This window comes from Mesocricetus auratus, unplaced genomic scaffold (assembly GCF_017639785.1).
Source record: "Mesocricetus auratus isolate SY011 unplaced genomic scaffold, BCM_Maur_2.0 Super-Scaffold_100011, whole genome shotgun sequence".
NCBI classification, from domain to species: domain Eukaryota; kingdom Metazoa; phylum Chordata; class Mammalia; order Rodentia; family Cricetidae; genus Mesocricetus; species Mesocricetus auratus.
Genome location: NW_024429195.1, coordinates 49575533 through 49601332, shown reverse-complemented (window position 1 = coordinate 49601332; position 25800 = coordinate 49575533). Strand labels below are relative to the sequence as shown.

General features: G+C 44.8%; 2 protein-coding genes across 2 annotated transcripts in view; both read right to left on the bottom strand.

Annotated features, from left to right (window-relative positions):
* Tbk1 (TANK binding kinase 1) overlaps positions 1-8465 on the bottom strand; it is a 38016-nt gene extending 29551 nt beyond the window's left edge. The window contains 3 exon segments of the mRNA XM_005079789.4: positions 1271-1411; positions 5720-5865; positions 8310-8465. Coding sequence (XP_005079846.1) covers positions 1271-1411; positions 5720-5806 — 228 coding nt within the window. The 5' untranslated portion in view covers positions 5807-5865; positions 8310-8465.
* A 557-nt stretch (positions 8466-9022) lies between these two features.
* The window catches only part of Xpot (exportin for tRNA), a 39463-nt gene continuing 22685 nt past the window's right edge, over positions 9023-25800 (bottom strand). Inside the window, exons 16-25 of the mRNA XM_040754803.1 lie at positions 25379-25448; positions 24184-24422; positions 23032-23317; positions 21667-21856; positions 20597-20713; positions 20213-20328; positions 19289-19336; positions 16485-16556; positions 14931-14987; positions 9023-11939 (exon numbers count right to left, since the gene is read on the bottom strand). Coding sequence (XP_040610737.1) covers positions 11913-11939; positions 14931-14987; positions 16485-16556; positions 19289-19336; positions 20213-20328; positions 20597-20713; positions 21667-21856; positions 23032-23317; positions 24184-24422; positions 25379-25448 — 1222 coding nt within the window. The 3' untranslated portion in view covers positions 9023-11912. The remainder of the gene's footprint in view (positions 11940-14930; positions 14988-16484; positions 16557-19288; positions 19337-20212; positions 20329-20596; positions 20714-21666; positions 21857-23031; positions 23318-24183; positions 24423-25378; positions 25449-25800) is intronic.

Below are 25800 nucleotides of genomic sequence, written 5' to 3'. Positions count from 1 at the left end.
GTGGTTAAGAGCATGCACTGCTCTTCCAGAGGGCCTGAGTTCACTTTCCATCCCCCATCAGGCAGCTCACACCTGCCTGCAAAGTCCGCTCCAGGGGATCTGATGCTGCCTTCTGGCTTGCAAGGGTACCTGCACCAATAACACACACATATACATGTAACTAAAACTAGAAACAAAATCTAAGGGGGCTGGTGTCTGAGTGAGGGCAGCCTTGTGGACTATGCTTTCTGCACTTCAACCATCCCTTCGCAGTTAGGGCTTCTAGCCTCGGCAACTGCTGCTTTTGTTTTCTGAGACAATGTCAGACACTACTCTGCAGCCTAGGATGGTTTGACTTTTTCAGATTCTTCTGCCCCACTGTCCCAAGTGCCGAGATTACAGACATGTACCCTATGCCTGGCTAAGATTACAGCTGGCTTTGTGCTGAGGACTTGGACTTGGAGAGTTCTGAGCTGATACCATTCCCTTCACTGGCTACCGTACTTTTTAACTTATTCAGTTTTTTAATCAGTGTTTATGTATCAGGGTATCATTTCACATTTTAATGCATGAAACTATAATTTATTCTTGATCAACCCTAAGAAACCATTAAGAGGGAACTATAAGGAATATATAGTGCAATATTTTAAGAGATCTTTGTAGAATATTCATGTCTAAAGCAAAAAGATTACCACTTCATTTTAGAATATTTCTACCTAATGATATACTTAATTTTTGCCAGTTTTTCCTAAAATCAATTCTTTTACAGTTGAGACTTTAATCTCTAAGGTTCTATGACCTTTACTCATTTACAAAGGTTTCTACCAGTGTCTTTTTGTTTTGTTACAAAACATTTTCTTCTTTATTTATGGGTATATGTGTTTGGGTCCCTCAAAGGCCAGCAGAGTGTATGGGATCTCCCGAAGCTGGGGTCACAGGTGGTTGTGAGCTGCCTGCTGCAGGTGGGTGCTGGAAACTGAACCCCGGTCCTCTGGAAGAGCAGCAAGTTCTCTTAGCTGCTGAACCATCTCCAGTCCTTGCTCTTTATAAAATTAGATGAATTTTACTTGTGAGTTTTTCTTTTCCTATTTTCACATATAATACGAGTGACCAGATTTTACACATTTCCTCTTTATACCCTGTCTCTGCATTCTTGACATGTTGCTTCTATTCTCTGTCTTGAAATGCTGGGGATAGAACTCTTGGTTATGTGATGTTTGTAACCCCTTTTGCTAGCTTCTGCCTTCTGAATGGGAACTACCACAACACAGTGGAGAGCTCGGATCCTTACCTCCTCTTCAATAGCAAATAATTTGACAATGTTTTTGTGATTGAGTTTTTTTAACACTTCAAACTCTCTCATTTGAACATCCACTGGGCGAAGGAAGCTTATGTTATTAAATACTTTGACAGCATATAAATCACCAGTTTTCTGAAAGACAAAGGAAGAGAAGGAGTTAGTAACATACTACAGCAATCTGTATTCACAATGCACCATGCATCCTTTAGACCAAGCTTGGGATCAGAGCTCCCAAACAAAAAAAAGTAAACAATCTGGAAGTTGCCCCAAGGTCACTGTTTTTGACATTACAAATAGAACTTACAAATGGTGACTAGTGGCAGAGACAGTCTTCACATAGCAGAAGGTAACAGCCCTAGTGTCAAAAGGGAACTTCTGGAGAAGAAAATGAAAGTGAAACTCTAAGGATTTCCCAGAGCCAAACCAGAACAAAAAGATGACAAATTACACTCTACCTACAAAAATTTTATCAACATTATGAAAGCAACGCAATTCACTTTTCAGAAACTTTCGTCACTAGCTACGATGTGTGAGTTGGTAAGTAGGAGCATGAGAACAGAGGTGAGAGTGGGTCCTGGCTGACTGTGCCACGGCAGGGTAAAGTGGACTTCCCAGTTGGATCACACCCCACACACCTAGATGCTGGAGTGTGAAGGCCGTTTGTTCGTTCATCAGCGACGAAGTTCTGGAGGAGCAAGGATCTACTGACATGCTACAGTAGCCCTCTGTCCAGTGTTACATGCACCATCACAACACACAACTACAGCTTTTTAGCAGTATAAAATTAACCTTGCTCTAAACTCATCCAGACCCGCCCACTTCCTTTCAGTCCCTGGAACCAGCAAGCTTCTCCCTGGTGGTCAATACGGGCCTCTTCTGCATTCAGCCTCACTTTCTCCCTGTTTGTGCAAGGCTGAATGTCCTTAAAGCCAGCTCTTCTTGGGGTTCAAGCACAGCCTGCTCAAGGACACCCAGGACTCTGAGTAGGACCTCTCCTTTGGATCATGCTTCATCTTCCCATAGATCCAGTAGCCTTTAAAAACTATTTTGCTGTTGTTAATAATCCTACCTCTCAACACCAATATTCGAACCATCTCAAAATGACCCCCAAACCCCACTGCCCAAGTCACATTGATTACAAAGAAATGTATATTTCCCTGTAATTGTCTCAGACTCAGTCTAACAGACTTTTCCCCCCTCAAAAAAGTTGTTACATTTATTTATGTTACTCTGTGTGTGTGTGGGGGGCACATGGGTAGAGGTCAGAGGGCAGTATTCAGTAGTCAGTTTCTCTTTCCACCACGTGTGACCTAAGAATCAAACAAGTCATTACACTTGGTGGCAACTGCCTTGACCACTGAGCCATCTGTGGGGTTTCTCACAGAGGACAGAGAAGTGGAAACATTACAACATGCCAACACACCCAGGGTAATCAGGGTCCAAACTGCGGAAAGGTCTGTAGTCTACCACACCGGGGAGGTAACTGACTGTGGGGACGCACCATTTCCATTTAGTCGCCTGAACAAGCATCTGCCATCCAGTGTCACAAGTCAGAGTCATACGGATTATAGAGATCTGCAAGATCAGCACATCCTTCCTTCAAGTCACTTCTCTTCATCTTGACCATGGCTATCATGCCCACATATTTCCTCCAATGCAGCAGCAGCTAGAGGCCACTTTAATAGGAGGACTAAGTTAAGGAGCACAGCGAGAGGGCTCAGTGGATAAAAGCATGTGTGCAAGCCTGATGACCTGAGTTCCATGCTCAGGACCGACAGCCGAGAGAACTGACTCCCAAAAGTTACCCTCTGACCTCCAACGTATATATGGTAATGTGCTTGCACACATATTCTAATAAATAAAACTGTCTGAAAGATTAAATCAGTGCTATATTTTTAATAACAGCACACTTAGGAACATGGTGTCCTAAGCAGTACACAAAGGGTAAATATCATGATCAAATAGATTTTAAACAGAGGAAGCAGGACTTTTTAAAAAAAGATTTGTTTACTTTTTTATTATTATATTTATTTTATGTGTGTGGGCATTTTGCCTGTATGTATGTCTGTTCACCGTGTGTTTGCTGGTGTCCTTGAAGGGCAGAAAGCATAAGCCCTTGGGTACAGACCATGGTGAGCTGTCATATGGATGCTGGTAATCAAACCTGGGCCCTCTGTGAGAGCAGCCAGGGAACCTGAGTGTGCAGGTGTGTAAACAGTGAGTGTTGGTGCTTGTGGAGGGCAGAGGCAGTAGGTCCCCTAGAGTTGGGGTCGCAGGCAGTTGAGAGTCAGCTGACATGGGTGCTGGGAACTGGAATCAGGTCTCTGCAAGAGCCGTGTGTGCGCCTCACCCTGAGCCATCTCTCCACGCCACACCCTGCTTTTTGAACAGTCTTAAACACTATAGTTGACACTGATGTCACTAAGAACAATCATGGCTTCTGGGAATACATTTCTGGAGAGCAACTAGTCCTAACCACACACCTGGCCTAGCTCTGACTGAACGGATACCATTTCTCCCTCTATGTGAACTTTGTTTGGGACTTTCCCAAGAAGACAAAGGCCTATGGAAAACTTGGTTCAGGAAACCAGGAAAACTGTGGCATTTATGAGTCGAGACTCTGCACATGGCCTCATTCAAGCTGTTCTGGCTAAAGTGTAAATATAGCCGGGTGTTGGTGGCACACTCCTTTAATCCCAGCACTCAGGAGGCAGAGGCAGGTGGATCTCTGTGAGTTCGAGGTCAGCCTGGTCTACAGAGTGAGTTCCAGGACAGACTCCAAAGCAATGTAGAGAAACCCTGCCTTGAGCCCCTCCACACACACATCCCCTCCCCCACAAAAATTTTTTTAAAAAGTGTAAATATAAAGAAAAATAAAAATGCCCTGGGCATTAGGAAGGTACTTTAGTTCCTTGAAGCTGGGGTCCTCTGCAGCTGCAAGGGCTAAATTCATTCTTACAGTGTCTCTGAGTTTTCTTTCTATGAACCCCCATCCACACCTCGACTTCCACAATACTGGATCATAGGAACCTCTTAGGTCCATTCTTATCCTCCTCAAATCTGTTATTCTTGGTTTCTACAATGTATGTTTAAAAGTACATTTTTTAAAAAGAACTTTATGCTGTTTTAGGGTATCTAATCTGATCTTATCCATCATTCTTTCATTCAGTGAACACTTCAGAGGATCTACTATGTCTAGGTCCTTACACAAAGGATACTGAGTACCTAAGCAGGGAACAGGACCAGAAGACATAAGCTATCCAGTAATGTCAGCTCCTTAAACATATGTCAACCAAGCCATCACTGCTATTATTTAGTTTCCAACTTATATCCTTCCCTAAAAGCACCTCCATACAAAAATCAAACTTGTCATGTGTAGGGATTGCTCATTAGTTATACTGTAACAATTCCAGGCCCACAAAGTAACCATTACAGTAATTTCAAACAAAGGAAGACAGAAGGTCAGATGTGCTTTCAACACTAAATTCTATTACTCTCTTCTTAGCACACAACAAACAAAAAACAAATTCCAGCAAAGAACTATCCAAGCATGATCAAAGTGAACTTAAATAAGGACCCAGAGCCTCCGTACAGTTCCAGAGTCAAGAGGAAACTGCTTGAAGCCATCATGTGACTTTTATGATTCATTCTTTATGAGCCATACAGCTGTTTATAACTATATAACTATGTTCTCTGGAGGACAGCCCCTCACCCATGCATGCTTGTCTCCACGACGATCTCAAAGCTACGGGAACAGGAGAGCCCTCCCTCCTAAAACATTCAGAGTTCCTGGGTCTGAAAATGAGAATTACAAGGCTCCAAACATCACTCACCCTAAAACAAATTCAAATTGCCCCCCAAACCAGGCATTTGACCTATAAAAGGAATTCTCCCTCTATTATTTTTCTAGCTTCCTTCACATGTATTCAATGCCTTTGCGTTCCTCACCTGCTGGGATCAATGTTTTTAATCCCACGCCCACCAGGTTCAGATGCCCTCACACGAGGACACAGCCTTTAACTCTACTTCCCATGTTGAGACTCCCTTTTCACCCCCATCCACTTTGTAGGACACTATGTTAGAGACAGTGTGAGTCCTTGGCAGCGCGAATGAGAATCACCTGTGGGCATCTGCCTGGCCACCACGCCTCCCTCCACCACATCACCATTCTAAAGTCAAGCAGGAAGGTCGGAAACATTTTTCAGTCAACTTCCAAGTTTTTGTTTTGTTTTTTTTCCATTCCATAAACTCACAGACTCTAGCACCACTGGATAGATGGGCTCACGGCCCCCAAACAAACTAAACCTTAAATAATCACAAAAATCATAAAAACCCTTTTCTTTAGACGCCCCCCCCAAAAGTCAAAATCACAAAAGCCAAACATTTTCATGTAAATGCCCTTGTCAGAAGTGACTGAAAGAGTGACAGCAGTGTACTTACCTTATGTCTTCCTCGGAAGACATTTGCAGTGGCCCCCTGGCCTAAGATGTCAGACAAGAGCCACAGATGGTTAGGAGTACTCTGCATCTCGGCTTGCTCGGACACTTCTCCTCACACTGACGGGAAAGAAGAGGTTTGCATGTATGCTGTTCAGGAAAAAACACAGCCAAGAAACAAATGTTAGCCACATTTGGTCTGAAGTGGGAATACTCATTATTTATTGCCAAGCAGACGTGCATAAACATTAAAATATGTTTCTAACAATACTGGAGGATAAAGCGCTGTGTGGACATTATAGGGGAAAACCCTCAATATTAAACCACTGACACACATCCAATTGCTTTTGCTATGCTTTGGAGATGGTGTTTTACGGTATTCCCCAGTCTGGCCGGGAGCTCTGCATATAACCCAGCCTGGTCTTTTGCCTTGGCCTCTGGAATGATGGAATAACAGGTGGACCTGGCGTCTCTGTGGATGAGTGTACAGGTCTGTGGGTGTGATGCAGGAGGAGGTGGGAGGGTGTCGGACCCCCAGAAGCTAGAGTTAGAGGCAGCTGTGACCCACTTGCTGTGGGTGTTGGGAGCTCAACTCCCATCCTCTGCAAGAGCAGCAAGTGCTCTTCAACACTGAGCCATTCATCTCTCCACTACCCCATGTCGGGCATTATTTCTTCATATATTCAATTTAATTTGCATCTCAGAGATGGAAAAAAATCCCTTCATTATCTAATATTGTCTCTGTCAATTAGAGTAATACTGACTATCTCCTCCAACTGTTTTGAAAGATTAACCATTGATTTATCAAAAAAAAATTGACCCACAGTCTCCTTATAGTCCAAGTTGGCCTTGAACCTGCAATCTTCCTGCCTCACCTCCCACATGCTCAGAGGTAAATTAAAGAAATTAGGCTAGCACAATAGTAGCAGAAAACAATCATCACTGCACTATAGTTCCATAATGCAAACTTTCATCTACAGATGAATCGAGCAGCACAGGATTTATTATTCCTGAAAAGTCAGTAACTGCTCTGATGGTGTTTAAGGACAGCTTCCTGGGCCAGCGAAATGGCTCAGTGGGCAAAGGCGCTTGCTGCCAAACCTGGCAGCTTAAGTTCAGTCCCTGGAATCCATGTGGCAGAAGGAAGAGACCATTTGTGCCACAGCAACCAAGAGCCTCAACACACAATAGATAACATTAAAAAACATTAAAAAAGCAGTCATTTCCCTAACTCCTAAATAGACAGGAATACACATACCAAGTACATATAACCAAGTCTTAAAACGCGACAGCAGCAGACTTGTCCTTGAACATGGGAAAGCTGTGCAACCCAAACAGTGGCACAAAGCTAGACACATCAGACTCCTACCCTGCTTTAAGTTCAGGGCACAGAAATGATCTTACAGGCCACTGTCCCTGAGTCAGAACCCCAGTCAAGTGGTCAAGGGTCCAAGTTTCACCAACCTCTTATACACCAGCTGCCTTTATAATTTTATCACTTATGTAATTTAGATTAGCAATTGCCCATCTGATCTATTTGAATTAAGCCATAATAACACTCCCTGGCCAGATGTTCTCTCTGTGTGTGGGAGCCTAGGACTCCCTTTTCATAAGTAATACATGCATTTACCAGTTACTGCATTTCGTTCAAGTGGCAGTAAACCCAAATATGTAATGGAAAACCTTCCCTAGTTGATGTTACATTGCTGTCAGATAGCTGAATGACAGACAATATCATCAAGCATTAATTTGGATCTGGTCGATAATTGAAAACACGCTTAGCTGGGATACCCGCTCTCTATATACCAATATAAAAAGATGGGTCCACCAGTGATGGTTTGAAACTTTGTTCCACTAACCCCCTCATGACTAAAACATGACTCAGCACACCCACCAGATGCTTGCCATCAAGTCTCCACAAATTTTGACAAGCGTATAAACAGGCATTCAACAAGTACATTATTGGCGACGCCGTCGTCAGTCTGCTTCCTTTAACTGTTTAAAACGAAAGTTACCGAGGATAAAACAGGTTAGGCGGCATGGGGTCCGGACAAAGTTCCAGGATTTCCAAACTCTACTTCATTTATTGGGTAGACAGTAGCGGTTCCGGAGTGGAAAAGGGTCGGGTTTTGATTATGCATTTGACAGAACCTGTCCCTGGGACGACTGACAGAAAATAGCAGGGAAATGGATGAGGCAAATAAATCCCAAAGCCCCAGGTGAAAGAGGAACTAGAAAACATAGGAATTTGCTTCTTTTTTTTTTCTTTTTCTTTTGCCTGTGTACATCAAGAAAAACCCCGTCTCGTCTTGTGCCGGCAGCCTCGGGTGAGTCAACCTTTGAGAACGCCCGTTCAGTCGCCGGTCCATTTAAAACATGGTGTCTGCTGGGCCAAGGGTGCGAGCGGCGAGTCAACTCCGGGCTGGGCAGCCGTCCTGCCCCGGCCGCCAGGGCCCAGCCGGGGCGAGCGCGAGGCTGCAGGACCCTCAGGTCCGTGGCCCCCGCTCTGACTCAGCACCTTGCCTGCTCTCCGACCCCGGAGCGCGCCAGCCCGCTCCGCCCGACCCCGCCCGACCTCTCCCGACCCCTCTTACCCAGCCGCGTCTCCGCAGCGTACAGCCCGCGGCTCCGGGGCCTTCTCGCGCCCCAGGCTACTTCCGGCTTCGCCAGCCCGGGCCACGGAGCACGTGACCGACGGCGGGGGGGCGGGGCGCGCCTGCGCGTGCGTGCGTACTCCTGCGAGCCTATGGGGCCGCGGCGGTCGAGCTTCCAGGCTGCACTCCAGCCGCAGGTGCGGGATGGGGCTTACCCCGCGGGCGGAGCTCGGGACCTCTCTGCACCGCAGATGACGGTTCGGGTTCTCGCAAGTGCGGCACGGCGGCGACGCCCACGCCTACAGCCACAGGTGGGCACAATGCTGGCCGCTGAGGACTTGTGCAGAGTCGAAGGTTGGGAGGGAGCTGATTTGTGTTTTAAACGTCACTTGACTGCATGGGAGCAAGAATCGGTTCATACTGTCCGTTCTGTTTTTGAAACCCGCAATACTGCTGAGTTTAAGCACTGAACTTGACAACTTAAGCGCTCAACCAGTGCTATGATCAGGTCCTGCTCAAGGCAGACTCCAGGGGGTGGAAGGTGTGAGTTCTGAGTAGAGGAAAGGAAGGGGTGGGTCCCAGAGCAGATCTACAAGGAGGCAGATTTACACAGACAAGGGGCCAGAGTCTCCACCCACTCCTGACCTGAAACTCCCTGCCTGTTTTCATTAAATGTACAATGGAGATTTAAAAAAAAAGCCCAATCCAACGAATTCTTAGAAAGGAAGTTATTTTATTAGAGTTTTAAACAGTTTAGGCAATGAAATCATTCTAACAGCAAATGTACTTTCTGCTTACAATTAAAACCTATTTCAGTTCTGATAATGACATGAGTGAGTGACAGGTCCATCCAAGTTTCTTCCAACAGAAAAACCCACAGCTCAAAACTTATGGAGGAAATATGACTAAGCCAAAGGACTTCACATGTTTACCACGTAAGTCATACACATTCAAATACCACGTAGTACTTTTGTAAAAAGTCAAGCCACTTGAGAGCCCATTAGCAAGCATCGAGACAGAAGCAAATGGTTAGGCACAGGACTAAATCAGGCACCATAATACCCATGTCTTTCTGATTTCTCACCTGTAACAAATGAGATTCATTCTTGAGAAAATTATTTGGGTGCTTGCTTTTAAAAATAAGGTACTTAATGATGGAACAGGTTCCTGTCATCACGGTAACCTCAAGGAATGAAAATGAGCATTTTTATACATGATTACATTGACATGAAGTTCCTTACTCACACACTCTGATTTCCATGTCCTGATTCCTCAGGTCTAAACACATGTGAATCTATTGTAGGCTTTTAGAGAGTCATGTATGGACTCAACAGTACAGTAATGCAAGCTAATACTGAGACCTATGTTTTAGCTCATTGAATTCTTAACAAATTATGAGGTAGCTACCATTATTTCCCCCATTTCTGAGGGGGAAACCAAGGCAGGAAGAAGTCATTTAACTTGCTCAAGGTCATAAGATCAGTTACTGGTGTAAGTGGTGTTTGAACCTACTTGGGTCCAGAGTCCACAGCATACAAGGTCTTTTTCACGACTACACTTCACTACTCACTACAACACCTTGCACAATCACTGTTGCAACAGATGCTACTGCATCTCACAGTGCACAGTGCCTGTCTTGTTTTGTTTTTGAAGCCGAGTCTCACTCCAGCCCAGACTGGCCTTGGCCTCCTCTAAATTTGGTGATTATAAGCATGAGCCACCAAACCTGGCCCACTTAGCTATTTAAAAAAGAGAAAAATATTATTTATTGAAGCACTATACATACTTCACCAATCTATTTTTACCATTCAATAGAAGACTATTCTTAGCTGTCAATTTTACTGCCTTAATTGTATGTTAGGAAAATGCTGACTTTCTGGTGGAGCTAAAATCAGAAAGTCATGTGCATGATTTAGAATAAAATAGGGGGCGGGGCGCTCAGCAGGCAAGAATGGGGACCTGAATGTGGAACCGCAGCACCCACATAAGAGCTGGGACAGCCAACATCTGCAACCTGAGGACTGGGACAGCCAACCTGGCTGAAACTCTGAGCTCCGGGTTCAGTGGAAGACAGAGAAGGTTCTCATCCCCCCCCCACACACAGAGACAGACAGACAGACAGACAGACAGACAGACACACACACACACACACACACACACACACACACACACACACACACACACACACGACTTTATGGGTCATAAATTCACCGACAACACACAAATCCCCCCTGAAATCTTTGTCTCCTCTCTATTCTGTGGGTCTAGGTTTTCAAGCAAGAACTCTACCATTAAGCAATATACCCAACTCCCTCTCAAGAAAGCCATCAGGCTTTTACCTACTACAATGGTAAGGCAGGTTCAAGCCCAGGCTTGTCTCAAACTCACTATGTAGCTGAGGACAGCCCGTGACCTCTCTCTCTCTGTTCCTCTGCCTTTATGCAGTGCTGGGGATGGAACCTGGGACTCTGCGTGCTTGGGCGTCAGACCCAGGCCTTCACTGGGCCTTCACATTTTAAACTTGCATGTCTACAGCTAAGCTGCTGTCCCTCCTTTCCAATGCTCCTTCCCTGCCCACTACTCTTCTACGTTTCTCCTGTGGCACGCAGCAGTGCTTGTAGTAATTAAGTAGTAACTGACTACAAAAATCATAAACTCACAGGTGGTCAGACCTGGTGATTCACACTTTTAATCCCAGGAGCTAGGAGGCAGAGACAGGCAAATCTGTGAATTTGAGGCCAGCCTGGTCTATATAGCGAGACCCAGTCTCAAGACAAAAACAAACAAAAAACCAAGTGTACTGTACTGTACTGTACTGTAAGTACACCTCATATCATAGAAAAACACTGGGATTTATAATCCCATCAAAGATTCACAGAGGTGGCTTCTAGTGCATTTAAAAAGACTAACTTAACAGACCTAAGTTGAGTGACATTTAGGGGCATAGTCAGTGAAATAAGGCATCCACATTCGTATCTGCAAACCTTTAGGTGGGAAATCAGAGAGTGATTCAGGTGGGAAAATGAGGCTACTTATAATAATTCCGGAAAAGACTAGATATATTTAACTATGTAAAATTTATTTTTTTATAAAAATGTGTAACACCAGCAGCTACTTTTAAACCGACTAATTTAGGAACCCACTCTCTTATAGGATACACATTGGCATTGAGACAGTTTGAAGAAATGTAATGGCTATCTACAAAAATGACGTTTTGATTGTTACGTCATAGCTTATGTCTGCACACACAAAACTGAACATTTCCAACTTTACATTCAATCGTTAGAGTCAGTTTCCCACTGCTATAGTTTCTTTTTTAATAAAGAACTTTAAAGTTTCATATAAAGAAAAAAATTAAGGTACTAGGATAAATCTATGTCTTATAACAGCATTTTTACATAAACAATTTAAACGGGCATGCAGGCAACTTTTCTCGTTGTCACATGCCTGTATTTAGGGAAAAATTACACCCATTTTACAGAGAACCCCACATACACAGCCATAAACTCAGAACAATGTTAACAAGTGTGAATGGTACACACAAACTGCTCCTTAAGTCATTAACTGGATTCCTGGCCATGACACAGGGTGGGGATCCAGTCCTCAGGGCTTTGCTCTCTGGAAGAACACCTGCAAAACAGTATGGAAACAGCACAAGTGTCAGGCAGGATAGCTAGCTCTTCCAGGGTCCAAATGCTAGTCACCCCTTGGGAACAAACAATGTTGCTATGAGCAACAGCAGTCAGAGCAAATAGCTTTTACTTTTTATTTACTGGTGAAATTAACAGTGGAAAATTAAAGTTAAGAAAGAAAAAAGTCAAAGTTAAGATAGAAATCTTAAGCCTTAAGAAAGTTACTATATATTTGGTGATTAAAAGTTATTCCCAGTTTAGTATATGAGATGATAAGAGTGGGCTAGAGGCCACGCTAAACCCAGCCCTGCAATGCAGTGCATCTGCAGTTACATCATTAAATGAACACTAGAGATGGCCCTGGCCGGCAGGGAGCTCATGGAGAAGGTTGTGTACGGTGACAGAGAGATCCTGTCTCAAAATAAACCGAAACCATAAAGTGCCAGGAATGACCACTGAATGAGCAAAAGAAGGTTTTCCCAGGACACCATCTCAGTTAGCTGTAACTGTCAAGCTGAAACAGCCTAGAGCCACAGACAAGGAGTCTCAATTGAAGGATTTCCCAGATCACACTGGTCTGTGGGACACAGTCGGGATTGGTATTTCTTTCTTTCTTTCTTTCTTTTTTTTTTTTTTGCATGACAGGGTTTTTCTGTGTAGCCCTGCCTGCCCTGAAACTTTGTAGACCAGGCTGGCCTCGAACTCAGAGATCTACCTGCCTCTGCCTCCTGAGTGCTGGGACTATAGGGTGCATCACCACCACCCAGGCTGGACAAGCCAGCTGTGGCATACTATTCCCTGGGGAGGTGGTCCTGGACTGGGTAAGGAACTAGCTGCTCGTTAGCCTGTGACGACCCAGCAAGCAGTGTTTTTCCATGGTTTCTGCTTCAAGTTCCTGTCCCGCCTGTCCTCACAACGAACTGTGACCTATAAGCTGGTCTTCTTCCCTCAGCTGCCCTTGGCCTTGGCATCTGTCGCCTCACCAGAAGAAAACCAGAACAGAGCATGCAAAGGTACACCAAGAACAGCAGAGTTCCTAGTGGAGGAGGACTGACCGTTCAAGAATGGTAAAGCTAATTCTTGCAAGAGGAATAAAATGTGTCTGACATCAGAATATGGAAACAATGGAAGCCCAGATAAGCAGCATGGATTTATCTTAGTAGCATTTCCAGGAAGAGCAACGGACGAAGGAATACTTGCTAGACCAGCCAGGCTAGAACAAGGAAAGGAACTGAGTGAGCTATTGTGAAGCATCCGACAGAACAGGGAATAATCAGTAGAGTGATCAGGCAGATAGGAAGGGAGAAAGGACAGAGACTGCTTTGAATCAGAAGAAAATGCTAACACTGAGGTACTGCTGAGCCAAGCCTGTCAGTGCTGTACTTATGAACAAACACACCCGAGCACAAGCAAGCACTCTGTGGTGCTCCAGGACTTCCTGTTACCTACCAAGTAGGAGTCAGGCATTTTCAATGTTTTCCCTTTTTTCTCCCAATGTTAAGAAAATTAAAACAAAAAAACTAAAAACAAAACCCTTTTCATTTATGCTGATAACTCTCGAGGGACAATGTCAGAACCGAAAAGGATAGCAAATACTTTTGACTTATAAATTATTATTATTTTTATGCTAAGAATTACACCCAGGGTCTTGTACATCGTGGATGTTAGAACCGAAAAGGATAACAAATGCTATCCTTAGTCTAGTTTGTATTATTATTATTTTTTTATAATATGCAAAGAATTGCATCCAGGGCCTTGTACATGCTAGGCAGGTGTTCTAACACCGTGGATGTTAGAACCGAACCGAAAAGGATAGCAAATGCTTTTGTTTTATAAACTCTCCTTAGTCTAGTTTGTAGTATTATTATTATATGCTAAGAATTGCACCCCGGGTCTTATATATGCTAGGCAGGTGTTCCACCACTACCTACAGGCATCTCCAGCAACTAACTTGAGCCAGGGAGCCACTTACTTGTAACTTGTTACCAAGAAGAGTAGTATGGCGTTGCTTTTCAGTTTAATGTAAGTATTAAGTACTAATGTGACTGAGCTCCTTGCACAGGACAGTCACTTGTACCAGTAATTGCAGCTTCTGGTGTCTGGTACATAACAGTCTTGATTTTGAAAAGTAATCTTCGCCAGGTGGTGGTAGCACACGCCTTTAATTCCAACACCCAGAGGCAGACAGGTGGATCTCTGTGAGTTCAAGGCAGCCTGGTCTACAGAGTGAGTTCAAGGATAGGCTCCAAAGCTACACAGAGAAACACTGTCTCAAAAAACAAAACAAACAAAGCCAGGCAGTGGTGGCGCATGCCTTCAATCCCAGCACTTGGGAGGCAGAGGCAGGCAGATTTCTGTGAGTTAGAGGCCGGGCTGGACCGACAGCATCCAAAACAAAACAGAGAAACCCTGTCTCGTAAAACCAAAAACCAAACCAAAACAAACAAAAAAAAAAAAAAAGGAAAAGTAATCTTCAGCTGTTTCTCCCTAGTTTTAGGCATGGTCTCACTATGCAGCAGAGGCTGACCATATTAATTTGTGTTCCTCCGACCTCCATCTTCCAAGTGCAGGGATTACTGGCATGCTTTTGAATGTAAAAAACAGCCTTGTTGGTCAAATCCAAGGGATATCCTTTTTGTTTGCTATGCATCCAATTGTAATTTATATGTCTGCTTTTGTAGTGTTACATCCTTTCAACTTAATATGAACATTTCCTGTTCCTTCCACCTTTTAGTATCCATTTAATTATATCATAAAACAATAAAACAAGAAGAAAACCCCAAACCTTGGTATGTTCTGGCTGTTTAGACAATTAGTGCAAATACCCAAATTCAAACAGTTTTCCAACAGCTTAGTTCAAAAGGGGATACACAAAACTTCTGCAATTCCATCTTTTAGGATAAAGAGACCCCAAAGTGAGTGAGTGAGACTCTGCACCCTCAGACATTACCTTGCTGCATAAAGGCAGGGACATCCCCCAAATACCTACCTTTAGGTAATTTTTAAAAACTTTAGCATCAGGCTGCTGAAGTGCTTGACAGAACTCCTGGGGGGGGGACAAGAGAGGGAAGAGAAGTAGTAAAGTCCGTTAAATTCAAGCCTGTAACAGTCTTTTTGTTTTAAGTTGTGGTTGATGAACACATCTTTCCATGGCAGCCATTCTACACGCACAGTACAATGTTCCCTGGTATGCGGCAGGCAGGTCTCACAGGGTTCCTCACCTGTAGACACCAGCACCTATGCCCACTGAACACCTTCTCTCTGGCACCCACAGCAGCCACTATGCTCTTTGCTTTGCTGATTCTGACTACTTTGGATCTCGTCAGGATGGAGGGTATGATTTTTTCTGCCTAAGTAACAGACACTAGCTACCATAGTGTTCCCAGTGTCACCTATGTGGTAGCAGAGGACATTTCTTTCTTCAAGGCTGAATAATACCATTGCAAGTATATTTTCTTCATCCAGGCACCTACCGATGGGCAGTAATGTGACTTCAAGTTCACTGTAGTCTATTATACAGCTCATCAAATCAAGTCAAACCAGAGGTCATACATGGGACTTGCAAACACTACATCCAGATAATTACATGCCTGGGCTGCCATGCCCGCCTCAATGTTTTCATTTCAAAAGCATGGAATACTCCAGGATAAGAAAAGAAAGCAACTGGGATGAACTTCGCTGTTTTAAAAGGATGTATTTGCATGTGTACAGACTCGCATGAGTTTATGTGTACCACAAACCCTTAGAGGGCAGGTCAGGGCACTGGATCCCCTGGAACTGCAGCTACAGGTGGCTGTGAGGTGACTCGTGGGTGCTGAGAACTGACCCAAGTCTTGGACAAGAGCAGTCAGTGCTCTTAACCACTGAGCCCCAGGAACTAGATTTTTACTATGTTTAGTTTGGTAACAAAACTTAGTATCTTTCTAGGGTAACAATGTAAGTAGCACTACCCAATCACTCATAATTTCAAAACAGTGACACACACAAATCTTATTTCTAAGTATCTCCAACCTATATGCCATGAAAATATATGTGATGCCAGGCTGGGGGGATTCCTCAGTTGGTAAAGCTCCAGAGACCAAACCTCAGAACCCCATACAAATACTAAGGGTGCTGGCAGTCATGGTAACCCCAGCACCGTGGAGGTGGCAACAGAGGCTTGCGGACCAGCAGCTCTAGGGGAGCCAGAGGCCCATGAAAGATGTCTCAAAGAAGGTGGACAGGGTCCCTTAGGAAGGCACCTGAAGCTCTCTTCCAGCCTCCCCACACATGCACACAGAAAAGGAAAACCTGATTTCTGTTAGGTATGGTTATGGCCAATGTTATTATTATTGAGACCTGTCATTTACTGAATGGTAGGAAATTGGATTTATAAGAATAAAAACATAAAATTGTTCCCATTCAGTTTCATGGATTACTTAAGTCTAGATCCAGGCTATTGACAGTAAAACAAGCTAAATACTAGCTGGTTTTCTTGAACTAAACTTTAGTATGCATTCACATTTAATAAAATTCGAGCAAAATCTCTTAGGAGAGTTCTTACCTGAATTATTTCTGGAGCAACCTGTAAGGAGGGCAGGTATTCTTGTTGAAGATACTGAACACACTCAGGGCCCTGTGAATGAAAAGAACCCAGTTAACTAACTTCCTTCTGGGCACTGACGGTGCTGGGAGATTAGACCAACCCACCTACCCAAGGGCATTACAGTATTAGGATAAGGACACAGACTCTAGGTCAGACTGCCTTGACCTGAAGCCTGGCTCTATGCCAATTTGAACTAACTGCTCTGAGTTCCAAGTTCTCCATCTGAAAAATTAAGGTACTGGATGGATCTGATGAGCTATAATAATATCTGTGTATGTTATCTAAAAATAACTGTGTAAGACATAATATACAACAAATGTAAATTTCTTAGAGGGATACTTAGCATTCAGTACATGTTAACATGTCTGGTGTCTTCGTATAATGGGTCTCTCATTAAATCCGGAGTTGGTAAATCTGGCTTGTCTGACCAGACAGTAAACTCCAGGGATGGTCTACCTCCCCAGGCCTGAGATGAGATCACAGACGTGCACAGCCGTGTCTGACTATTCCGTGGGTGCTGAGGACCTAACACAGGTCCTTATGCTTGCATACTAAGCACCTGATGGGCTGAGGCATCTTCCCTGGCCTGCATCTGATAACTTTAAGGGCTTTACTAAGATGATAGTTCCACATAAAACCAGTGGTCCACACCTAGCATTGGGGAGGCTGAGGGATGAGGACTGCTCTGAGTGTGAAGTCAGTATGGCTATGGAGGAAGACTTTCAAAACAACCCAAAGAGTGACCCCTTTAACATCTGGGTTCTTCTGTTTACTATTGTAAGTACTTCTATAATAAATCACAGGGTTCCTTTATCTTTCCTTTCTACCTTGACTACCTATAAAGTCTAGGTCTCAACTTCCTGTCCCCTCAGAGGAAGTCTGTCATCTGTGGGGAAGGAATACCACACTGGTTCTCAGTTCTCTTCTCATCTTCCCTGTTGTCCATGCATTCTGCGTATTTCCAACACACTGCTCGCCACTCCATACAACTGTATTATCAGTTAGTCATACACTTGTGTGGACACTGACACACACACACACACACACACCAACTAAAAACACATACGCATAATCAAAGATAACTTTTAAAACTGAGATAGCTACCAAAAAGTAGAACCCACACTAGGCAGACAGTAGTAACAGAGTTCAATTCCCAGCAACTGCATGGTGGCTCACGACCATCTATAATGAGATCTGGTGCCCTCTTCTGAATTGCAGACACACATGCAGGCAGAATAATGTACAAATAATAAATTTTAAAAAAAAGTGAGGCTTAATGAGAAGTCTTCAGGACATTTGGGAGACCTGCCCTTAAGTAGAATCCTGGAATTTGAGCTGGGTGTTGGTGGCACACACCTTTAATCCCAGCACTCGGGAGGCAGAGGCAGAGGCAGGCGGATCTCTGTGAGTTCAAGCCCAGTCCGGCCTACCAAGCGAATTTCAGGACAGGTTCCAAAACAATACAGAGAAACTCTGGTCCCCCCCCTACACACACAAAGATAATATTCCACACCAGGAGGGGATTCATCTTTATGCATTTTTTTTTCCGGGCAGCACAGCAGTCCTCACGCTATCTAGAGTAGCACACACAGGTACAGAGGAAATGCTGTTGGACTGAAAACCTTCAGCCTTCCTTCCGAACAAGAGACTCACACTCAGAGAAGCAAAGGTGACGAAGCAGATTTGTTCTTTTACAGGGACTATTTACAGGTTACTCTGCAGCTAACTGCAGCTCAGGAAATGCTGGTCTGTGCTGGCTGGGTCAGAGAAGTATGAAATTGGAATTTTTGATAGAAGGGAAAAAAAGTACTTTTTAAATGGCAACTAATCAAATTATCTGAAAATACCTACAGTTTCTTAAATTTACACACATGATTAAACCGACAAGAAAGAACTCAGTATTTATAAGTAACAGAAGTCTACTCATTTATACCTGCAACCCCAACTCGTAAGAGGCTGAGGCAGAAGGACTACTATGAGTTCAAGCCAGGCTGGCTACAGTGTGAAATCCTGTCTCAATAAACCGATAAAAAAGTAAATTCGCAAATAAAAAATGAATCAATTAGTGAGGCATTGTAGTTCATGCCTTTAATCCTAGCACATGGGAGGCAGAGGCAGGAGGACCTCTGAGGTCAAGGGCAGTCTGATGTATGAGCTCCAAGACAGTGAGGACTGTTAGACAGACAGACAGACAGAGACAGACAGACAGACAGACAGACAGACAGACACACACACACACACACACACACACACACACACACACACACACACACACACACACACACACACGACTAGAGTAATATAGCTCAGTTGGCAAAGTACTTGTTTGAACATGGGCACCTGGGTTCCACCCCCCAACACCCACCTTAATTACAAAAAGCCCAGGTGTTGAGGGATGCTTCTAGCCCCAGTGCTAAAAAGGCAGAAACAATGGTTCCCTGACATGCCCTCCCAGCCTAGCCTATGAGTAAGCCCCAGGCCCTAGTGACAGACCCCTTTCAGGAAACACCTGAGGGTGACCCCTCCCCCACAGGCAGCCTCTGGCCTTCACATACACACAGACACAGAAATCTGCCTGTACAGAAGCTGAATGTTGAAATCAACCTGTGACCCACAATGTGAAGGGCAGTGATAGTCACTGCTAATTTCATCCCCCCCCACACACACAGGTGCCGAAGTCACCTTTCAATGAGTCAGACCCAGTGAAAGTGCAGTCCATATGGGACAAGCGTGAAGGAAGGAACATGGACTGTAGGCCTCACCCGTTTGAGATGAATCGTCTTCAGAGTCACAGCACATTCAGAAAGCGCCTGTAAAAAACAAGTTTCAAGTTTTAATACGGGCAGCTCATCATTACAAAACCACACTTTTATCCCTCCTGCCTCCAGGCTGCTGCAAGGAAAGTATACACAGCTAGTGTCTGCAGGGAGTAAGGAATGGTAAAGTAAGCAGGCTGCACAGAAGACAAACCACTGGGGACTGGAGGGAGGGCTCAGGGGTTAGGAGCACTAACTACTCTTCCAGAGGGCCAGGGTTCGACTCCCAGCACCCACACAGTGGCTCACAAACATCTGTGATTCCAGGGGGACCTGACACCCTCTCCTGGCCTCTGGGGACACTAGGCATGCACATGGCACATAGACATACATGGAAGCAAAATACCCATAGACATAAGAAGAAAAAAAGTGCAGTCCTATTGTATGGCTTTTACTCAACCACCAAAGTGAGAAAACAACTGTGTCCCATGAAGCTCTAAATGAGATCTGGCCTGTTAGCGCTCTTGATGGAGGGGAAGCTGCCGAGGAGGGCATGATGGTATCTGCAGACAGTGCCAACACTGCAGGCAGAGGCACGAGGACTGCCTGCAAGTCTCAGGGCAGTCTGGTGAACACCGTGAGATCCTGGCCAGCACAGAGCAAAGAAAGCCCTCTGCCAAAAACCAAAGTGAGGAGGAAGGAAAAGAGAGGAAACTGAGGAGGGAGGGAGAGGGAAGGAGAGAGGGAGGAAAACAGGGGTGGGGGGACAACAAAGAGGAGGGATGAGGCTTGGGGGTGAAGCACCTGCCAAATATGACATCCTTGTTGTCACCAGAAGAGGAAAAATAACTTGATGGATACCCTTGAAGCAGAATGAACCTGTGTTTAGAGAGGCTTCTATGAGATGAACAAAGACTCTGAGACGCTTACCAGCACCGTCTGTGCGTCGGCCAGGTCAAAGGTCTGCTTTAGAGGCGCTAGGAAACACGCAGGGACAATGTGCTTATAAACAAAGTCGGCAAATCCCACCGGTCCATCTTCGCCTCCTGTAAAGAGAACCCACACAAAAGAAGTCAGTCAGGCCCCGGAAGGGGAGAATGAGTCCTAGTTCCCGCGTCTGCGGGGATCACAGCTCCACTTCATTTCTAATAGTCCCATGAATCAGGTTTGGAAACAATTGTCAGGCTGGAGGGGTAGCTTGGCAGGACCGCTTCATCATAGAGTGCAAGGCCTTGGGTTCAAGTCCTAGCACTCAGGTTGGAGGGAGGTCAGGATAAAACCGCAAAACAAGAAAAAACAAGAAATCCATCTCACCCCAGAGCTCTACCAGCTTTGAGAGGATGATAAAACATGTTTTCTGTGCAATTGGATCCGGATACTCAACGGCTCCTTGGATAACAGTAACCAGCACCCGTTCTACATTCTCTACACCTGAGGAAAAAACTAGGCTTTAATTTCAAAAGGAAAGACACAACCTGAAGCATTCATTTCAATCTAGAAGGTTGATAAAATTCCTTCACGTCCTTCATAACCAAGCACCTAGGTCCTCAGCACCTAGAAGCCAGGATTCCCTTCATGTCTTGCTCTGTTGATTTCTTTTCCTTGGATTTTGCTGAGTGGACTAGGCTGGCCTTGAACTCACGATGTCTGCCTCCTTCCCACACCAATGCTGCAATTAAAGGCGCTATGAAAGAGAGTGGCCCCGTAGGCTCATATATTTGGATGCTTGGAACCATTTAGGAAGGCCTAGGAAGCAGGGCCTTGTAGGGGGAGGTGCCATTGGGGTTCAGCTTTGAGGTTTCAAAAGCCCACAGTATTCTCGGCTAACTCTGCCTTGTGTCTGAGCCTTCAACTACTGCTCCAGCTCCATGCCTGCCTGCCGTCATGCCCCCTGCCATGGTGGTCACGGACTCACGCTTTCTAACTGTAAGCGACAATAAGGTCTTTATTTTAGAAGTTGTCTTGGTCATGGTGTCTCATCCCAGCAATAGAAAAGTAGTTACGACTCTCACCATGCCCAGTTTGCCCCTCTTCCCTTCAAAGGGTGGCCCTCAATACTGTGTAGCCAGGAAGGCTTTGCACTTGACTGTCCGGCCTCAGCCCCCCCCAGATAAGTGGGGCTACAAACCCGCACCACCATGGTTGGCCAGTGTTATTTTCAATTTCAAGATGGCAAACTGTTGGGCCAATTCTGGCACATGCTCACTGTACCACTTTCTAGCAACTAAAGAATACAGGAAAAGAGAAACTGAATGCAAACTGATTTTAAGGTGCCCTCTACACGTGTAACTCACTTCTAGTCTTAAGGGACTGAACAATCTCATGGGGCGTACCACTGTGACAGGGACTTAAGCACACACACTGGGCGTGGTGCGCGTCCCTACCCTGATTTGCGATCACTTCGCTCATGCCACTGCCGGTGACCGTTTGCAGGAAGGCGAAGTAACTCCTTCTCAGCATTTGCTTCTCCAAGGCAGCCGACTGGTCGTTATCTTCTGCCGGTCGTAGCAGCACTTCAAAAATGGCATGAAGCAAGGGCATGAACATCTGCTGTAAAAACGGGGATACCTGGATCTGGAAAGAAGAATAGCTGTCATTGCACCCCAGAAGTGAAGAAAACCACCGTGAGGTCGGAGAGCTGTGCTAAAACAGCTCTTTGCTGACTATGGAGGCAATTTACCAACTCAGTAAATTTATAAACACATACACTACCCCAAAACTCAAGATTAAATTCAACATGGGGTTGGAGACATGGCTCAGGGGTTGAGAGCATTGGCTGCTCTTTTCTAGAGGACCTGGATTCAGTTCCTAGCACCACCAGTGACTTCCGTTCCAAGGAATCTGATGCCCCCTTCTGGTTTCTCCAGGCAGTGCATGCCCATGGTGTGCACAGGCATGTGTTCAGGCCAAACACCACACACATAGGAGTAAATCTTCCTTGTATCTTAGAATTTTGGTTGTATGTAAAGGCACTTATTCTGCAAGTCTGGCTACCTGAGTTCCACCCCCAGAACCCATGAAAAGATGGAAAGAGAAAACTGATTCCACAATGCTGTATTCTGGTAACATTCTTGTTAAAATATCTGGGGAGGGGGGCTAAGAGATTGAGAACACTTGCTGCTATTGCAGAGGGCCTAGGCCCTTTCCCCAGCACCCACATAGAGGCATGCAACTCCATGTTCTGCACCTGCAGTTCCAGGTGACTCTTCAGGCACCAGTCATGCACATGGTGTACCTACATACATGCAGGCAAAACACTCATACACGTAGAACATTTTTTTTCAAACTAGAACTCTGTGTAGCAGAGTTTGGGAATGTTAGCCATCCCATGCCCCGCATGACCAGGTAACTCAGTGTCATTTAAAAGGTAAATACAGGGCTGAAGGGGACTCGGTCTGCAAAGAGCTTCCTGTACACACGAGAACCGGAGTCTGAAATCCCAGGCCCCTGTTAACAAGAAGCGGGTCTTGGTGGTGCTCCCAAAGATGGAGGAGGAAACCAGGGCCAGCCAGTCAGCCTTATCAATGAGCTTCAAGTTCAGAGACAGACCACGTATCAAAAAGCAACATGGAAGGTAATGGAGGCCAACCATGGCCTCCACATGTTAAGAGTAACCCCCACCTCCACAACACACTATAAAAGGGTAAAACCTCAAAGGTATCTGCGGATGCATCTGTCTCATTTTAAGCCTGCAGAAGACTGGTAAGGCAGGCACAGGCGTCCTGTCTCTCTCTGAGGGTCTGTGGTACCTTGAACTTGGCCGTAATCTGGTTGATGAGTGGGATGAACTCCTGGAGGTCCTTGGCTTCGCAGTCCTTGAGCATGTGCTCCGAGGCGGACGGGATGAATGGGAGAACCTCCTCCTCCAGGCAAATGATCATCCGGTGGAGGAAAGTCCGAACTCCGCTTCGGAGGATGTCCTTTTGTAACGGACAGCTGAGGGCTGGCAGGAATGTCTGCAAACAGTCCAGGTAAACTTCGGAGCAGCCACACTGTTTCACAGTCTGCTTGTTGCTGAAAGCCTTGCTAGTTCGACTACATGACCAAAAACCAGACAATCAAGATAAGTCTTATTCTTCACAAGTTCAGAATATTAAAATACAATGCACAACAGATGGCAAGCTGACAACTCTAAGAAACCAAGCATTTCCTACACCAGAATTACTTTCCTCCTTCGTTAATGGTTATGTGAAAATGACTGTTTCCAGATGTCATCTCAGAACAAAACGCTAAATAAATTAAGCAAATAAGATGTAGTTAACACATTCTGAGTGTATCTTATCTGTTTCTCTAAGATCCTGACAAAGGCTTCAGAAAAAAACCGTGTTTACTGTGACTCAGTCATTAGGCAATCTGTCCGCACTACTCATTAAATTTAGAAAATAACCTAACGACATTCACAGCCAAGCCATTCGTATCCCAGAGGCCTAGTGTATACAGTGTAGAACAACTTCCCAGAATAACTTACTAGAATCATTTCAATTTTCATACTGTTAATGAAAAAAATGTACGTAAAGAAGTAAGGGGTTGCTTGGTGGTCTTTGGGACATCATGTAACAGCTAAGGAGTATCAGGACCCTCTCTTGAAGATCCCAACACTAAACCACAATGTCTTGGCATGATGTTGGCACAGACACTTTGGCTAACCTAAAACACAAGACTGATTGACACTAAAGTCAGAAGCTGGAGTACTAAGGATTTAGACAGTCTTCATGGTAAAAACACAGACAGTAAATGGCCTGTCCTCTTTGCTAACTACAGCTTAACTTACTATAAAGACAAGGGTGTGGACAATCTGAGGAACTGAGCTTTGAAAACAGTTAAGTGTGCCCATGCTAAAAAGATCCACAGAAGATGTTCTGTGCGCGCGCGCTTTACATTTTAATTGCTATTGAGCTCACCTGGCAAACCCAACTGCATGGTTGAGACTATCGGCAACAGATGCTTGTCTCTCTTCATCTTGCGCCATCATCAGTTTTTCCAACAGAACCTTAAACCTCTCCATCAGTGGCGTCAAGAGGTCCTTCATTAAGGCCCGCTTGTTTTCTGCTGGGTAGTCACTGTTAACAATCAAGGCGCCCGCTGTTTCGTAAATAAAGAGCTGATCGTCGCTGCTCAGCAAGGACTGGTAACCATTCTCCTAGAAGGGATTTTTGTCTTAATGTTTACATTTCAGTGTCTCTCACTTAACCCAGAGTACACAGGAGACACAGGAAATACAATCTGCCATATCAGCTCATATACCAAGCATTCACAAAAAAATGAAATTTCTGCTGGGCAGTGGTGGCACTCGCATCTTTAATCCCAGCACTAGGGAGGCAGAGGCAGGAGGATCTTAAGGCCAGCCTGGGCTACAAAGTGAGTTCCAGGAGAGACAGGGCTACCCAGAGAAACCCTGTCTCAAAAAACATGTATGTATGTATGTATGTATACACAAACACACCACATGTAAATCAACATGTACTTACAAAATTCTCAACTAAAACCCTTTTAGTGAAGTGACACTAACAATTTTTTCCCCTCCAAGACAGGATTTCTCTGCCTCTGCCTCCCTAGTGCTAGAACTAAAGGCATGCACCAACAAGGCCCAGCTATGACAGAATTTCTTAAACACTAAATCTGAAGACAAAAATTTCAGTGTTAAGTCCCACCGAGAATGACAAATATGATCACATTAGAGACTAATTTAGAAGTTGATTTCTTGCCGGGCGGTGGTGGCGCACGCCTTTAATCCCAGCACTCGGGAGGCAGAGGCAGGTGGATCTCTGAGTTTGAGGCTGGGCTGGACCCACAGCCTCCAAAACAATACAGAGAAACCCTGTCTCATAAAAAAAAAGTTGATTTCTTTTCTTCTCCATTAAATAGTTCAGCTACATTTAACAGCACAGAGAAATGAGAACATACTCCACAATGACAAATTCCTTCCATTACTAATATGCTTGTCGTCAAATCTTGGTAAACAGATCCAAATAAACTTTGGACACACACACCCCCTCTCACTAGTTACAAACAAGCAAAACTCGAGAGAGTGAAGCTTGTCATAATGCCACAGGCAGACTCGATGAGACCTGGGGAAGACACCCGGAAGATACTTACAGGTGGAGAAAGGGTTAATAAGTCTTGTATTCTATTCAAAATGTCCTCAATGAAAGGGTTCATTTGTTTACTGAATGAAATCAAGAGGAAAAGCATGGGTAAGTAATGTGCTCACAAGCTGCTAAAGTAACACCCCCACTAAATCAGAAGGACCCAAGGGCTCAGTTTTATACTAGCCAATCTGATTGTGAGCAATCTGAAAGGTCTGCCTGCTCTGTAGTGATGTACGCCAAGATGATGTCTCCACTGAAGTACTTCTCACAGGAAAAAAAAAAGACACTTATAAAGATGCTGCGTACAGGGCTGGAGAGATGGCTCAGCAGTTAAGAGCACTGGCTGCTCTTCTAGAGGACCAGGGTTCAATTCCCAGCACCCACATGGTAGCTCACAACCATCTATAGTGGGATCTGATGCCCTCTTCT